Source organism: Paramisgurnus dabryanus, chromosome 9 (genome assembly GCF_030506205.2).
Source record: "Paramisgurnus dabryanus chromosome 9, PD_genome_1.1, whole genome shotgun sequence".
In the NCBI taxonomy this organism is placed as follows: Eukaryota; Metazoa; Chordata; class Actinopteri; order Cypriniformes; family Cobitidae; genus Paramisgurnus; species Paramisgurnus dabryanus.
In genome coordinates, this window is record NC_133345.1 from 19,654,484 (window position 1) to 19,667,770 (window position 13,287).

Here is a 13,287-nt window from a genome sequence, read left to right on the forward strand (position 1 = left end):
ATTGGGACGCATCTCACATATTTTTTTTTTTTGACAAAACCGTTATCATCAAACATCAGAGCGAAGCCACAGTGAAACTTATGATTTAATTCTCAAACCAAAAAGATTTCGGAAAAGATAAAGTTCACAAACTCACCAGTATGAACTAAACCTAAAAACATTTCAAATGAAAACAATCATAACGTTTCATTTTCTTAACTAACTATAGTGTTGGGTAAGTATATTAAACACTGAACCAGTTTAAACAAAACCAAACAAATAAACAACAACAACAACATGCTTTTTACAATCACTTGTTTTAACTGAAAATGTTTAGCTATAATACACTGTAAAAAGTGAAAGTTGGATCAAATTAAACAAATTAGTTGAATTTGTAACACTTAAAAATGAATTACATTTTGTCAAGTTGTCAAATAATTTTTTAGTAGATAAAAACTTTAAAATATTACTTTGATTGGAAACACAGAATAACATTTAAGTTTTCTAAACTTAAAAATGTAGGTGTTAGGAATTGAAGTATTTTTTCCAACTTTTACTTTTTACAGTGCAAGTTATTAAAAGCATCTGCATTAAACTGAATTTAGATATTTTAGCATACCCTAAGCAGTATTCTGCAAAAGCATTTAGATCAGTGATAACAGTGCTGCACAACCGCAGTGACGCATAAGTGCATCTCACACGTTCAACATCTGCAGGCTGTTTGTGGTACTACAAGGACATTCACATACAGTACAATACTTCAATGGTGTCTATGCTCTTGTCATTTTAAGCTTAGGAGTTTGATTCTATTATTAAAACAGATCATATCAGTAACTTCGTATCAGTTTGTTATAAGTCATCATCCCCTTTAAAGACCACCAGCAGCAGCATCACCATCCAGTATAACATCTGTAAGCTTCATGGAAGTGTAAATTGGTAACACACAGAAGCATAAAATTGTAAATGAATTAAATTATGGTTTTTAAAGGGATGGATACACAAGTAAGTGTAGCATGTTCTGTGTGTTTGATGATTATAAAGTGGATATTGTTATTATAGCGAACAGTAGTTTCCTCTTTACTGTGAACCTTGAGGGCCGTGTGAACTGTAGCTTCCCTGTGGTCTAGAGTAATTCCCATACTGGCTGGAGTACTGGTTCCACTGGTCCTGGTTCTGATAATGTTGGGGCCACTGCTGGGCATACTGAACACAAACATGACATTTCAATAAGAGAGTAACATTAATCGGTTCTACACATGGTTTTGTACAATATGTTTATGAGAAATTGCATTAAAGACAAATCCAGGTTAAAGAAAACTCAACAGCATCTGTGGCACACTGTTGATAAAGCTTGTATGTTGTGTATGCTTTTGGTTTTTATGTGTTTATTACCTGTATTAGCACATGGATTATTCAGTAAGAATGTTGGTTACACTTTGAATGTATGCATTATAAACTGTTACCCAAAGGGACTTTTATTTTAATCACCCTATAGACGGTTTCAGCAGTAACAAAATAAACAAGCGGCTTTCGTGGTCAACACGTAACTTCCGGTAAACTCCACTAAGAATAAAAAACAACAAAGTACTTTAAACAGTTTATTTATATAACAAGCAAAATAAACAACAAGAAGATTACCTAGGAAACCAAAACAAGGTATTTGTTCAAGAGTTCAGTTTAGCAACTAGTCAGACCATTAAAAAAAACTGAAACCTGAAGTAAAGTTCAGACCAGACGTGTATCACGTCACCCGGCTTGTGCACAATTCAGAATTGAATTAAAGGAATATTCAATTTTCTTAAAAGAAAAATCCAGATAATTTACTCACCACCATGTCATCCAAAATGTTGATGTCTTTCTTTGTTCAGTCGAGAAGAAATTATGTTTTTTGAGGAAAACATTCCAGGATTTTTCTCAATTTAATTGGCTTTAATAGAGCCCAACATTTAATACTTAACTCAACACATAACAGTTTTTTTTCAATGGAGTTTCAAAGGACTATAAACGATCCCAAATGAGGCATAAGGGTCTTATCTAGCGAAACGATTGTCATTTTTGATAATAAAAATATGCACTTTTAAAGCACAACTTCTCGTCTAGATCCGGTCATGATGCGCCAGCATGACCCCACGCAATACGTCATGACGTCAAGAGGTCACAGAGGACGAACGCAAAACTACGCCCCAGTGTTTCCAAGTGTGTTGAAAGAGGACCGTTCCTACGTTGTTGTATGTCAACTGATACTAATTAATGTCTTTGTTTCAATTTATTGTTTACAATAGTCCGCAAATGTGCGTTTTATATATGTAACACGTGACCTCCCTACGTCACTACGCATTTGCGTTAGGTCGCGCTGGACCGGAGATAGACGAGAAGTTGTGGTTTAAAAGTGCATATTTTTTATTTTTCTTGTAAAAAATGACAATCGTTTTGGTAGATAAGACCCTTATGCCTCGTTTGGGATCATTTAGAGTCCTTTGAAACTCCATTGAAAAAAACTGTTAAGTGTTGAGTTAAGTATTAAATGTTGGGCTCTATTAAAGTCCATTAAAATGAGAAAAATCCTGCAATGTTTTCCTCAAAAAACATAATTTCTTCTCGACTGAACAAAGAAAGACATCAACATTTTGGATGACTAAGGTGAGTAAATTATCTGGATTTTTTTTAAGAAAATGGACTAATCCTTTAAGTATGACTCCTGAATTCCAATTCAATTCTTGAATTTGAATTGATGTCAAAAACAGGATCTAGAATTACAATTTGAATTTGAATTAAAGGAAGCAGAATTGCAATTCAATAGAAATTCAGTAAGTGAAGTGTTAAAAATAAAGCTTTCAGTATATGTCAGATATGATTGCATTACATATTCTATAAATTATATTAGTTTGAACTACTTGTACGGATTACATTAACAGGAAATGTTTTCCCACAGCAATAAATGTTAAAAACTCTTGTCACATAACAAATAATTGAGTTTGAATTTTGCAATTGTAATTTTATGGAACAAGATGGAACATGACTTTGTTTCCCAGAATGCTTTACTTTAACCAAGTATTTAAAATGGTTGCCAAACAATTTTCCAAAGTTCCTTTCCTAACACTGAATGTATGTGAGATTCTTTCTGTTGTGTGACTGTGGAATTTCTTTGAATTGACTTGAATTTAATTCCACTTCCTGTCATTCCAATTCAACTTCCTGTAGGGCGGAGTCAATTCAATTTAAATTCCAATTCATGAATTGAATGGAGGCCAATTCTTAAATTCTGAATTGTGCACAAGCCTGGACGTCACCGCACGTGCGTCCGATGAAACCGTCTATATTTATCAGTATGTGTGTTCCTCAAGATCGAACCTACAACATTTGCGTTGCCACACAATGCTTTACCTATTAGATCACAGGAACATCTTACAAAATAAATAATAATAAATATTCAACAGATGCTGTTGAAAGAGCTTAAATTGTATTAATATACAAAAGTCATTGAACTCACCTGATCATATTGTTGATTGTAGTTTTGTTGGTTATATGCCTGTCCAGAGCTTTGACTGTCATTGTAACGCTGCCCTTCACCTGGTTGTTGTTGGCTGTAGTTGCCATAACCTTGGTTGTAGTTACTGTGGCTAAAGTTGCCATGATTGTACCCTTCATTATATCCCTGACGATAACTCTACAAAACACAAGTAAAAAGCTGAAGCTACATGTTTGTCATACAACTATTGATTAAATCTTGGACACGTGCAGTGCTCACTTGAGTATTTCCCTCTTTGTTATAGGAGCTATAGCGGTTGTAACTTCCACCAGCCGGCTGGTTGCTGTTGTATCCATCTCTGCTCTCTGAATCACTGGCTCTGGGATGACCTCCCCATTGATTCTGGTGGTTACCTCCGCGATAATCTGATAAGATGACAACAGAAAAAAAATTTCTGAGAAAGAACGTTGTAATGTACAATTTGAGAAGATGCAAATAAATTTCTGTTTAAAGCAATAATTTGTCCAATACTGAAAATGTCATAATTGACTTGCCTCCTTGTTGCAATCCTGTATTTTTTCTTATGCAGATTTTAAGATAGTGGACGGTGATATTATTTCACACAGCGACTCATGAGCTATATTTTTCAGTCTTTTGATACCATATGATGGCTTTGTCTAAGAAAGCCTAAAGGTTAAGTTTACACGTTTAAAGTGCACCCATTTCATTGCTAAAAAAAAAACGTTATTTTGTGTATTGCTGCTTACAAAGGAAATGTAAAATCGTGAATTGGACCATTGTTGTATTCTGCCTAATATCTCATTTAACATCTTATTTTCTTTTTACACAAGTCAATGTTACTTTCTGCGTTTAGTTCACGTTACATTATCACTTCAATTCACCTCCCCTGTAGCCTCCTCCTGGTCCTCCACGGCTTTCATATCCTCCTCTTGTTCCCCTGTTGTTGACGTTATGCTGGAAGCCACTAGCACGACCACGGGAACCCCAGTTGTCGGAGCGTTTCTCAGGTGGAGGTCCAGCTTTCCGGCCCTCCTCATTATATTGTTTCACCAGCACGCTGGCCTCCTCTTTCTGAAGCTCAATGAAGATCACTTCATCCAGACAGTCTCCAGCTTCTGGGAGGGTAAAGTTGGCTTTGATGCCACAAAGGTGAAGTAGAAAGAAGTTTTAAGTTTAAGGAGAATTTACTGAAAAATCTAATAAAGTATATCATTTGTGTTTTATTGTTTGTTTTTCATAATAGCACTCCTACCTTTCATTTCTAAAACAGCATGATCAGGCACATCCTTCCCTTCCTCAGCCTGCTTCATCGAGCGTTCTTTTAAATCCCAATCAGTGGGACAAATGACAATAGCCTTGCGTTGAAACCCTTCAAAAGGACGCATTTTCCGCTTCTGGGCTGATCCGTAAACATTTGTCTAGCAACAGTGGGAAACATTAATGTTTATTTTGTTGAATCTACTGACAGTCTGCTACAGTACCTCAAGATCTTAACTTGAATCAAAAACGTTAAGACCCAGCTTTGATTTGTCTTTTTTTTCCAGATTTCTTCCAGATATTTTGGGGTTAGGAAGAACCAATAAATACAATAACCAAATATTTTTCTTTGAACATGAAGCAGTGTAATTGTCCATGTTTCTGTACAACAGGTTCCAGTTACAAAAAATTAAAGGATTAGTCAATTTTCTTAAAAAAAAATCCAGGTAATTTACTCACCACCACGTCATCCAAAATGTTGATGTCTTTCTTTGTTCAGTCGAGAAGATATTGTGTTTTTTGAAGAAAACATTCCAGGATTTTTCTAATTTTAATGGACTTTAATGGACACCAACACTTAATACGTAACTCAACACTTAACAGTTTTTTTCAACAGAGTTTCAAAGGACTCTAAACAATCCCAAACGAGGAATAAGGGTCTTATCTAGCGAAACGATTGTCATTTTTGACAAGAAAAATAAGCACTTTTAAACCACAACTTATCGTCTATCTCCGGTCCTGAAAAGCGCCAGCGTGACCCCACGCAATACGTCATCACATCAAGAGATCACAGAGGACGAACGCAAAACTACGCCCCAGTGTTAACAAGTATGGAGAAAGAGGACCGTTCCTACGTTGTTTTATGTGGAATGATACGAATTAATGTCTCTGTGTCAGTTTATTGTTTACAATGGTCCGCAAATGTGCGTTTCATATATGTAACACGTGACCTCTCTACGTCACTACGCATTTACGTTAGGTCACGCTGGACCAGATCTAGACGAAAAGTTGTGGTTTAAAAGAGCATATTTTTAATTTTTCTTGTCAAAAATGACAATCGTTTCGCTAGATAAGACCCTTATGCCTCGTTTGGGATCGTTTAGAGTCCTTTGAAACTCCGTTGAAAAAAACTGTTAAGTGTTGAGTTAAGTGTTGGGTTCTATTAAAGTCCATTTAAATGAGAAAAATCCTCAAAAAATTTCTTCAAAAAACATAATTTCTTCTCGAGTGAACAAAGAAAGACATCAACATTTTGGATGACATGGTGGTGAAATTATCTGGATTTATTTTAAGAAAATGGACTAATCCTTTAAGTATTATGGTGCAAACAACAAAAAAATTTGATGGTCTTAGGAGGTTAAAACAAGATCAATATTACTTAACAAACAAGCATTTCAATGAATAAAAAGGGTAATTTGATCATTTACATTATTACCGAAATGAAAACAAACAGATTCGGATGTCAATCTCAACAAACTCTTATTCTTTCTTAAAAGGCTGACTCCAGTATAATTAAAATATAACAAGTATGTGTTAACAACATACAGTTAAATAGTTCATATTGTAGTGTCCTGATATAACTTAATACCACACTAAAAAAAGAGCATCACAGCTCATTCACCGTTATGTATTTTCAGAGAATCATGGGAAGGTTTCTGGTACCTGATCCAGGATGTAGTTCCTTTTATTGTTAGAAGCAATCTTGATGAGTTGGTTTAGACACTGAGTGGCCTGTTGGATGAGCATGTCCCAGCGTCCGGCGTAGTTTCGCTGACGGCGCAATCCCATTACCTTAGACAAACAACAACAGAAACATTCCTAAAATTTTCTGTTTATGAATTTTTTTGTGTTTAATTAAGAAACTTCTAAAGATAAACTGATAATATAAACAGTATGTGTATGGGGCTGCAATGCATACAACATTCACACCTATAGAGGGTGCTGTATGTCTACCCATAGACCACTTTCGTGTTTGCAAACAGAGATGATGTTTTTTGTGGGCGGGGCCAAACTGGTTGCAGAAAGTGATATCTCCGCAGTAGCGGTGAGAAGTAGTTGTTATGGATGGTTATCTGGTTCCCCTATGTTTCCCTTTAGTGCAATGTTTCTTATAGCGTTTTAATCATGTTACGTTTATTTTTTAGATAAATAACAAGTTTTAATGGCTTGGCTACTGATATGCATGTTTGTAATGTATATGTATTGTTCTTTTTTGCTAAATCAATTATTTTTACAGTCTGAATCACTCAAGTACATAAAAAGCAATACTATCATGTATTGTATATAATAACGTTTATTAAATATTTCATCATTGTCCTGTTTTCTATTATTTCTTCCTTATATTTATAGCCTACGTGTTTGTTCTAAAACTATTGTAAAAGTATTGTGTTTACACACAATTAAAAAGGCCTGTTTATATATAAATAACACTTAACATCGTGTGTGAGGGCTATATTTATTTTTTAAGTATGTAAACATAATAATTTTAGAACAAACAGGAAGAAGACATAAGCTAAGATAAAACGAAAAAAAAAAATGAAATATAAAAAATTGTGATATTATTGCTATTTCAGTATAATTTTTTTATCCTAAATAAATTATAAACATAACCTGATAAAAAACACTATAAGAAAAACATAGAGAAAACAGACTTCGACACAACACCGGACATCTTCTCTACTTATTTTTATTATTCTAATTATTAATAGATTTCCAGATGATTTCATCGCTCCAGTCTGTCAGTTTAAGGGCATAGTGCAAACATAAACCCCTTCGTTTATTTTCAAATGATGTCTTCGACGATGGTATTCTATAAAAATGAAAGTATTCCTATTCTGACACTTAACAGCACAAGAGGACATTTTCTAGTGAGTTATCTTGCCCGTTTCACTCGTGTCTAATTCATTTCCACAGTTTTTCTGCAACCACATTGCACGCGCAGCTTGGAGTGACATAACTGTGACTTCTACTCGAAATTGGTCTATAGGGGGTACTGTACGTCTACTGTCAAGATTCTTTACATGTTTTACCATTGAGTTTAAAATTTTCCTTTTGGCAATGATAATTTTTAATGCTAAAACATTTTCGCAAATATGAATCTTTACAGAGAAATTAAAGAGAATTGTGACCTTGTACCTTCATTTTTTCCATGATGGCATTGGTGCCCAGGATGTTGTACTTCTTCTCTGGGTTCATCTGTGCATGTTTTGTGGCCCAAGTGGTTTTACCACAAGCAGGCAGACCAACCATCATCAGGATCTACAAAGCAGACACAGTGATAAACATGTCATTGTCTGAGACAACATAGGGACGATTAACCATTTAGGGCAACTGTAGAAATATAATTGTGACTTTCAAGTACGGGGACCCGGGGTGTATAAAGATAAAAACAGCTGATCTAAGGTAATAAAGAAATTATTGAATTGTTGATAAATGTTCCATTAATGTTGATTATTTTTCAATAACCACACACCTAAACCTTTTAAATGTCTTAAAAATAAGAACCAGAGCAATATTTTTGTTAACCATGCTATAAGCGGAATAATGGACTCCGGTCCTTTGAATTATTTGAAAATAATGCAAACCCGCGGTGTAACGCATAACCACCTTGGGTGTGCATTATTTTCTTATAATTCAACGCCCCGTCGTGAATTATTCCTTACTTATACAATTTATCTTGTGAAACAGAAAACTTACCTCACAATCAGCTTTGCTGGCAGGACCTACAGTGCCTCTGACCCTGTCCTCTAGTTTGACATGCTGGATGAATGTGTAGCCGTCTTGCAAAGGAAAGAAGGGCTCTATGCACTGGCCGAAATTAAACTTAACCGCACAGTTCTTAACCAGGATATGAGGAAACAGAGCACGGCCCGCCAGTTCATCTTTGGAAACTTGAAATGCCACATCGAGCCATCGTCCGTTCTTTGAGAAACTAATTTTCACGTGCTCGTGACTATTGAAATCCTACAAGAGACACACATATAGTCAAGAATTCAATTATCATGTCATTAATTCCTAAACTTATACCATGATAAAAAACATGACTCACAATATAACATCCAATAACGTCGTTTTCACCAAATTTCTCTCCATAATCTTGAAATTTGAAATTTGTGGACTTCTTTCCTGTTCCACCATATCCATAAGAAAACATTTGCTCTCCTAAAAAGGATTCAAATAAATATAAATTTAGGAAAACCATTTAATCAACAACTCCTTAATGCGTGTGCACGCGCATTTCCTCACCAAGCTGTGTGCTACAGGAATCCAGGGACCACCCAACTCTCACAACATGAGGGTCAGGCTCAGTGGTGGGAAGATGCTTCACTGGAATCTCCTCGATGATCTAGTGTATAAAACACACACACACACACACACACACACACAAATGTGAAAAACATCTTAAGGCTGTGGTGATGAGTAATTTCTGTTTGCACTATTTGTGCTGATTTACAAATAAACTTAATTAAGTACAATACCTTCATCTCAAAGCACACACGTCCCCTGCTTACACCATATGTGGCCCGTGCTCCAGACCACAGGTAAGCAAAGCCTTCATTTGTAAAAGGGTAGCCAATACAACGGTCTTCAGACACTTTAAAGTATAAGTCGCTGTTATCTGTTGACAATAACAGATAATCCTGTAAAGACGCTCCTATTTTATAGATATAAAAATTATACTTGGTTTTAAAATGACATGACATAAACTCTCACGCACAAGTGTCAATGACCACTAATGTGCTGTCAAAGTTGTCCCCATTCTCATTTGAAGTAGGCTGTGGTAAACAGGCCCTAAAACCAAACATGTACAATAACAGTGTAAGTCTTAAATCAAGCACCTCATTAAGACTATAAATACTTTCTGTGTCAGATGTACCTTTTGTTTTCATGGTTTTCATAATTACTGTTGCTATTGCATTCATCATAGCGCCTCTTTTGGCCATACTGTGTATGACTGTCTCGTTCGGTCTTAAAACGCTGACCCTCTGGTACCTGCCATTCAGATCGCTGATGTCTCTGATATCCCACCTCTGGCTCCTCCTTATACACCCTTGCAGGACCCATTTGATACTCTGTAAAGTCAATTTTATTCAAATGGCAAAAAAAAGAAAATTAAAAGATGTGTTGTGTCACAACAGGAATATGCAAAAAAATCACACATAATTAAATGCTTTTCAACATCATAGTGGCTCCACAGTGGCAACTATAAGGTCCTGGGGGCGTATTACAGAAACTTTCTATCTTAGGTCTTAACTTAAGATATGATGTGTTAAGTTAAGATTTTTCACAAATTCATATTACAGAAGCAAATCTTAAATTGATTTAGGATTCTCATCTTATTTCACCAAATCTTATCTCATCTCTAGTTAGGAAATCCCAAATCGCTTAATCATGTTCGGCTATCAACTGTCAGGTCTGTTACCAAGCAACCAGCAATGCGTGAGCTGCTGCTACAGTAAACAAAAGAATTGTCCTTTTTATTTCAATGGGCCAGAAAAATACATTTTATTAAATTCATAGTAATCATAGTCTGTGTGTTTTGTATTAGTGTTTTAGCACATCATCTATCAGTTACCATTCAATTTAAACATTTAGCAAATGTGACTTACAAAAATAAAAAAAAACTATTCTTCCTAAGTGCTAGGATACTACTGTACATTTCAACATTTGATAGAGACATGACAAGAAATAGATGCTGAGTCAAGTGTGTACTGTATTCACTATAATCCCATCAAGTGTTCACGGTTAAGATAACTGTTTTTTAATAATGAGGGATGACAGAAATTGAAAGATCGCTCCACTATTGAGAAACATTGTGATTATGTGAATGTGTGAAGGTAAAAAAACATTCAAAGAGTAATCCAAAAACAAACATTGATGTTTTTCATCCTCAACTTTATTAAAAATGTAATGTCATTCTCCCGCAGCTCTATCATAATGTGATTGTTTCAGCTGGCTATCATTAAAGTTTTAAGTTAGGACACCTGTGAGGTTACCCTAAAGTTAAGACCGTTTTTAGGATGTTTTGTCAAGTTAGGATGCTTCTGTAATACCACTTTCCTATCTGCAGTTAAGATAAGATAATGCATTTAGGAGCATCATTCTGTAATAGCTTTTGTCTTAAATGAGGTCCTAACTGAAATTACCATGGTTACCAAACAGTTAAGATAAGATTTTAAAGTTAGGACTTTTCTGTAATACGCCCCCAGAACATCTTCAGCAATTACATCAGAAATCACAGAATGTGCAGACAGCTGTTACCCTGAAGCCAATGATTATAGCTTGAAAAGTCTTGAATATAAATATTTTTTTTTACTTCTAAACACATTTGTTAACCCACTGCAGTCGTATGGATTACTTTTAAGAAGTTTATGACGCTTGATAAAACAACTACTCACAAGAGACACAAGATTTTTTTGTGCCAGTGTAAATGCAGCATTAGTTTCCATGAAAAAGAGACATATCAATTGCTAATAAAATCTCAAAATAATTATAGTTTTCTCCAACAAACTGTCAATAGACCCTCCTAAAATGTACATACTGCACCTTTAATGCATTCCCTACTGAAAAATCCAGCAAAGACCAGCATAAGCTGGAAGATGGTTTTAGCTGGTTTAAGGTAACAGTAGCTGGTCTAAGCTGGTCCTCCCAGCCTGGCAAAGCTGGTGCGTTAGCTGGTCTTCCAGCATGACCACCTAAGTCCAGTTAGACCAGCTTAAAAAGTGACCAAAGCATAGCAAGACCAGCTTAAAAAGTGACCAAAACACAGCTAGACCAGCTTGCAGTATTAGTGTATTTATTTCTACTAAATTTCAATTGCCCCATGAAAAAAAATTAATGAGAATTTTGTTATATAACGTTAATTTTGTTATGTTATTGGAAGGGCCAACTGGAATGCATTCCTACTTGGTCAATAGCTTACCTTCATTGTAGCAAGGCTGTTGCTCTATCTTAAGTTTTGCTTGTTGTAGCTCCCCGCTATCAGATTTGTTGTCTTCTCTAAAATAGGAGTTCATGTCTGAGGTCTCTGTCCTCCCAGACGTCTGTCCTGGATCAGCTGCTCAACCACAACAAAGCCTTTTAAACACGTCACAAAAATAAACGCAATTAGATCAGTGCACCCATCTCATTGTTATTCGCAGCATTATACATTAAATGATTTACGCAAACTCTGGTACCTTCTTCAGTCTCTATTCGGGGTATACAAGGGTGTTTCTCCCCTTTATAAAGCTTCCAAAGCAACGTATGGAGTCCCAAATGCAGCAGCCTTTCCACTAGAACCGTTTCGAGGCCTCGCGCGTACAGCCCGTACCTCTGCTACTCGCAACGTGCACGACAACGTAGAGATCTCGCTTCCGTTCCTGAAGTCATTCATACAACATTCTCGTAAACGTAAATAAACAGTGCATGCGTGATCCACACGGCTAAATAATTTGCACGCATTAGCTGAGCTAAAAATGTATAATCAAACACCACATCTACTGTGATCCAGCAAAGTATTTACATTACGAGATGATACACTGAGCAACGGCGCATGCGCACGACTGCGTTCGGCTGAGCGTCATAATTACTCGTATTACTCTAAGTTATAAACATATAAATGCATATCTCTAATATATACGTTGTACTGTCAATTTAGGTAGTGTCGGTAACTTACCACACAGCAAAGCCTCTGGACTTGTAAACTTGAAGGTTACAAACAAGAACTGCGCGGGTTGCAGATATAGCACTCAACTGTAAACAATACATTTACCTATGCTGTCTCAGTGCAGTGCTGCCACCTTCTGGCCAAACATATAAGACAGTTTTTATGGTTTACAGTTACCAGTCACATTTACCCAATTTCCCAGACAGGGATTATTTTATACAAGGACTAGGCCTTCGTTTAATTAGGAAATATAACTAGTTTTAACAAACATACCTTACTAAAAACATTACTTGTGTGCATTTTGAAGCAAAACAAAGGGCACTGATGTATTTTACGATATGTCAGTGCAACTTGTTTTCAGTTTGGACAGCTCTTACATTTATTTTAGTCTAGGACTAGTCTAATCCCTGTCCAGGATTATATGTGGTAATATATTAACCATATAAACCAATTTACTATACTTATTTCCTTTGGGACTGAAGGTTTATCCTTTGTTGCTTAAAATAAGATGCCAGCACAATTTCTTTACAGGCAAGGTGGTACTACGTTGAACAAGCTAAAAAGTAACCATGTCTGTGAAATCCAGGATTAAGTCTCATAATCTGTTTTTTTTACAAGACTATACTCAGTCAGTTTTGAAGATATCAAAGTTATATTTTCCCAGAATTTTTTTGCATTTCTTAGGATTATATGCAGAAAACAGTAAATCATAATAAAATGACTTTATCTGGGTTTCACAGACTGGATCAGAAATATGAGACTTGATTTCTTTACCATATGTAGTCATGTGACTCATAAAACATAAACAGAGCTTTACAGAGAGCTTTACATTTTTTCCTAGATGCTATTTTTAAGTCATTACAAAAAAATAAAGTATCTCACACTTCATGCTTAGGGTCAGGTGTTTTTTGTT

General features: G+C 35.6%; 1 protein-coding gene across 4 annotated transcripts; it reads right to left on the reverse strand.

Annotated features, from left to right (window-relative positions):
* Window positions 1-67: 67 nt before the first annotated feature.
* On the reverse strand, window positions 68-12,509 carry hnrnpul1 (heterogeneous nuclear ribonucleoprotein U-like 1). 4 transcript variants are annotated; one of them, XM_065279199.2, is made up of 16 exons: window positions 12,384-12,509; window positions 11,905-12,046; window positions 11,649-11,803; window positions 9,603-9,798; window positions 9,444-9,517; window positions 9,205-9,344; window positions 8,972-9,071; window positions 8,775-8,887; window positions 8,423-8,689; window positions 7,862-7,984; window positions 6,389-6,517; window positions 4,722-4,887; window positions 4,351-4,602; window positions 3,719-3,873; window positions 3,470-3,646; window positions 68-1,182 (listed from the first exon to the last, which is right to left on the reverse strand). In XM_065279199.2, the coding sequence occupies exons 3-16, from the start codon at window positions 11,740-11,742 to the stop codon at window positions 1,057-1,059; spliced, it is 2,112 nt and encodes a 703-aa protein (XP_065135271.2). In that variant the 5' UTR covers window positions 11,743-11,803; window positions 11,905-12,046; window positions 12,384-12,509; the 3' UTR covers window positions 68-1,056. The 4 variants fall into 4 exon arrangements, with proteins under 4 accessions (XP_065135271.2, XP_073671831.1, XP_065135273.2 ...); XM_073815730.1 differs by having other exon boundaries at window positions 11,905-12,087; window positions 12,384-12,481; XM_065279201.2 differs by having other exon boundaries at window positions 11,905-12,043; window positions 12,384-12,454.
* Window positions 12,510-13,287: the final 778 nt, after the last annotated feature.